The following is a 4,378-nucleotide window of genomic DNA, read 5'->3' as shown; positions in this document are numbered from 1 at the left end:
CTGGGAGAGCAGCAAATTTTCAGTTTGGCTACAGAGTTTTCATGATATTATGAAACAAGTTTATTATTTATATTGATATTAAAATAAACAAGGAAGGAAGATGAAGAAAGTCAGTAAATATTGACATCTGAGAGGCTGAAACCAGTGATTTTTTTGTTTTTTCTGCTGAAAAAAACGCAAATAATGAACACACAATGTGCTGAATTTGAAGCATGTCTCACCTGGGATCTTCTCAAATCCTCTCCTGACTGGGAAGAATATGTCCCAATGAAATATGGAGTTTTCTTCTCAGACCCTGAAGTGAAAAAATTCAACAGCACAGACAGAAGAAGACAAAAAAAGATGACTGATGTTTCTGAATCAGCGGTTGGACAGAAACGCCAGTGGTCCGAACATAAAGCCCTGAGGGACGCCGCAACACGAACCTGTGTACTGCTGTTTGTGTAAACTGTTGTCTCCGTAATAAGTGTCGAGTTGCATAGATGACTGCGCCCTCTGATAGTTCTTACTGTGTCTTCTGATGCCGAGCATCGCCGGCGAGGATGTTGCACTACCACCTAAAGAAAAAAAAACAGGAAGATAGAGAAACTCTCTTCCTCTGCAGGATTTTAGTTTTCTGATTTCGGACGCAACACGATCACTGGATCTCGTACCTGATTGGACGACAGGGGACATCTGCAGCGGGCTGGTGGGCAGGGTCGGCTGTGAAAGGTAGCGGTCTCGCTCCAGAGTGGAGACGGGAGTGACGAAGTGGGTGTAGTTCCAGCCGTCCTGCACACAAAGTCCAGTTTGGTTCAGAGGTTGGTTTCATTAGAAATACTGACAGAGTTTAAAATTCACATGCAATCATGGGAACGGGTCTAAATTTTAGTGCAGGAATCTCATATCAGTAACTTTTTCCTGGGTTGTTTATTTAAATAAAGATAATTACTTCAAATTTAGACACTTTGTGTTTAATAATTTCCACAAAGGTCTTTTCAGGGGTCTTCAGCTGAGTCATGTCAGGAATTTAACAGCTGTTGCATGATGTGTGCACGATGTTGCCGGGTAACGTGGAGAAGAAAACAAAATGATTCATCAGAATCAGCTGATCTCCTGATCCCAAACAAACAGGAAATCTTCTCTTCACTCCACGTCATCGTTAGCAAACCACTAATTCTGAGCCACGTTTTGCTCTTTTTTGTCATGTGGTTACCATGGAGACGTGCTGCACCGGTCTCGCTCACATTAGACTAACCTGAGAACAAAACAAAGACTGGCCTAACTATGCAGACCACATTTATCTATGAAACCTGAACTGTCGATTTCGACTCTATTTGACTGAGTATCACAGAATATATTCATATTCATCGTGTATGCTGTTGCAGGCAGTGTGCTACAGTTGGGACAAACTACATCATAGCATTGCACCTTCAGCTTTCAACTTCAACCCCCTTGATTCTACATCTGCAGCACAAAATTAGAAGTGAAAAGAAAGAGTGATGATGTGATGTTGAGCAGAGGATTGTGGGTCAGAACTGGGACCGGCTGCAGTGGGACATCCTGGTATTTCTGGTATTTTACTGAATCTTTCTGTGGCTTCTGTGCTGCTGACCTGTTTGTAGAGGCTCCTCAGCTCTCTGTATTGCCACAGCGTGTTCAGCACCTGAGCTGCCGCCTTCACCACCTTCATCGAGTACCTGGGAGACACACGGTGTGAAATAATCTCTGTAATCTCTTCCTGAACTCAGCGGGAAAGAAAAATGACTCTTTAAATAAAAGCTCTTTGCATGTTTTCATCAGAGATCTGTCCTGCAGACAGAGCTCGTACCCTTTCCCCCGCCCTTTGCTGATGTCCACCAGCTTCTCGATGCCTCCGCTGTCTGCCAAAGCTTTGGCGTTCTCCATGTTGCGGCTGGTGACCTCGTGCAGCGTGCAGCAGACCGACGCCACCGTGTCGTCCGACAGCACCGACGGACTGCCGCCGGGCAGCCGGTTCACCAGGTCCCGCATGGCGTACTTTCCTGCAGGAGGAGACGCAGAACGTGGACTTCATTCAGACCGGCACAAGCGTTTGAACTGTGTTTAAAACCTCACAGACGCAGTGAGAAGCTGCAGGTGGCGTCTATCCAAACATATGAAGAGCTTCTAAAATATTTGAACAGTGAAAACACAAAGAGCTGAAACAATCAGTCAATTAATTAACAGAAAATAAAGTGAAGATTTGCTGCTTTTCCTTTAATTCTTCTAATAATTTGAATGTTTTTGTCAAAATGTTTGTGACAAATTAATTCAGCTGTTATTTCCAGATGTTTCCCATCGCCTGGAGTAACTGTCCATGATGTGTCGGCACCTTCAATGCAGCTGCTGTCCACAAGGGGGCGATGTGTTACAAGCCTTCTTCAGTCTGATTGGTCTGTGTCACGCTGTGAGGATGTGATGTGTGTGTGGAAGCTGTTGATGCTCCTGACTGACGTGTGAAGATGATCTTTTCACTGTCTGAGTGTCTTGGGATCAGTTTGTTGGTTGTGTGTGAGTGAATTTGGACCTATCAGCTCCTTGTTGCGGCAGTCCAGCGCCATGTTGCGGAGAGCGGTGGCGACGGAGCAGACGACCCGGTCGTTGTCCATCCGCAGCAGCTCCACCAGGATGGGGAGACCTTTCTCCTTCCGCACCGCTGCCCGGATGTAGGCTGAGAACTACACACACACACACACACACACACACACACACACACACACACAGTTTAATTGCTTCAGTCAGTGAACTTGAACGGTTGCTCTTCTTCTTCAGCAGAAAAGCATGCGTGTCCACCTTCCAGTTTCCAGCTGAGAGGTTCTGCAGCGACCCGGCGGCGCCCTCCAGCGTGGCGGGGTTGGAGCTCTCGGCCAGCAGGTTGAGGTATGGCTTCACCACCATCGGGTGCCACAGCAGCTCCGCCCCCCTCAGAGACTGGGAGAAACCCGGGATCGGCCCGACGCCGTCCCACTGCAGGAAGCGCACACATCAACATGCAGATTATGTGACTACGTGTGTCTGAAACTCTGCACCTCCATCTTTTCTGCAGCCACCACCACCACCACCACCCGCTGTGCTTGTACCTTGTCGTCGGGCCAGCCGCCCCTCTTCCTGCTGCGCCTCCTCTTGCCCCAGCAGAGGTAGTCCAGCTCCTTGGCGGGGGAGGAGAAGCCCAGCAGGTTGTCCAGCTCCTGGTTGCCGAGGAGACGAGAGGAGGGCATCTCCACCTCCAGCCGGTAGGAGAGGTTCCTCAGGGTGCAGACGCTGTTCTCCACGATCTGAGGTGGGACAGAAATAAGATGGTCTGAATATCTGAACAACCAGAGATCCCAGTGGAGCTCTGCTGAGGATATTTGACACTGCGATGGAGAGTTTTAGCCTGAAGGTGGCGGTGTCTATTTATTTGCATTTGTCATCTTTTTTTTCCTCTTTGTCCTCTGCAAATTTCTACTTTATACAACTGAATATCTAATGAACATGTATGATTTAAAGCCACCTGTCTCACTTTTTTAGTGTCTTCTTGGTATGACCACTGGGGGGCGCCAAAGCAGAAAATTCAAATTCTACACAGCGTGCAGAGCAGCCCACATGAGGATAGATAAGATATCTAATCTCTATGAGATCCAAAACTTTTGCAGGGATGATGTTTAATACCAAACTCCCTCTAAAGGTCAAACTGTTTGCTTGGAATATATCTGCACATCGTTGGAAGGAAAAGCTGGAAAAACAGGCTGCAAGCAAGCTGTAAACAACGCTGTGGTGTTTGTCTTGTGTTCTGATATCAGTGCAAGCTGCCTGTGAGAGTACGTGGGTGTGTGTAATGTACATATTTCTGGTTTCAAACTGTTTTATTGTTCTTTGATGGGATGTTTTAACATAAGAAAACGACGATAAACATATTGTGGGAGAGCAGTGTGTGTGTGTGTGTGTGTGTGTGTTTGCAGCACCTTGCTGTCGTAGTCGGATGTGTTGACGCAAGCTTTGAGGACGTGAAGCAGCGAGTCGACCAGACCTTCACAGCAACGCAGCTGGCTCCTCGCCTCCTCCCCTGCTGAGCTCAGGTTCCTCACACACACACACACACACACACACACACACACAGAGCCACACATGACTTCAGACTGAGGTGCAGTGTGTGGATTCCCCCACAGGGTGGCTTAAAAACCTGCCTGGAAACAGTAAAGGAGGGAGCTGATCCTCCAATAGGAACCTTCAGCCACTGCTAACGGTGATCTGACATGAGAGGACTGCACAGCAGCACATAACTCCCACAATGCATTTCTATACTATCAATCTACAGCCTGCGTCAGCGTGAATGCTGGAAGCTTCTGTGCACAGACGTGAAGTTTCCCTGCAGGCGCTGAAATGATTGGAAATAAAT

At 47.5% G+C, this 4,378-nt stretch overlaps 1 protein-coding gene across 1 annotated transcript in view; it reads right to left on the bottom strand.

Moving 5' to 3' along the window:
• Positions 1-4,378, bottom strand: part of LOC121627134 (plakophilin-4-like) — a 35,542-nt gene that overhangs the window by 1,950 nt on the left and 29,214 nt on the right. Inside the window, exons 12-20 of the mRNA XM_041965821.1 lie at positions 3,945-4,062; positions 3,081-3,275; positions 2,794-2,967; positions 2,528-2,678; positions 1,811-2,003; positions 1,595-1,679; positions 654-771; positions 426-557; positions 222-295 (exon numbers count right to left, since the gene is read on the bottom strand). Coding sequence (XP_041821755.1) covers positions 222-295; positions 426-557; positions 654-771; positions 1,595-1,679; positions 1,811-2,003; positions 2,528-2,678; positions 2,794-2,967; positions 3,081-3,275; positions 3,945-4,062 — 1,240 coding nt within the window. The remainder of the gene's footprint in view (positions 1-221; positions 296-425; positions 558-653; positions 772-1,594; positions 1,680-1,810; positions 2,004-2,527; positions 2,679-2,793; positions 2,968-3,080; positions 3,276-3,944; positions 4,063-4,378) is intronic.

Source organism: Chelmon rostratus, chromosome 24 (assembly GCF_017976325.1).
Source record: "Chelmon rostratus isolate fCheRos1 chromosome 24, fCheRos1.pri, whole genome shotgun sequence".
In the NCBI taxonomy this organism is placed as follows: Eukaryota; Metazoa; Chordata; class Actinopteri; order Chaetodontiformes; family Chaetodontidae; genus Chelmon; species Chelmon rostratus.
The sequence above is the reverse complement of the archived record's forward strand: the minus strand, read 5'-3'. Positions and strand labels throughout refer to the sequence as shown.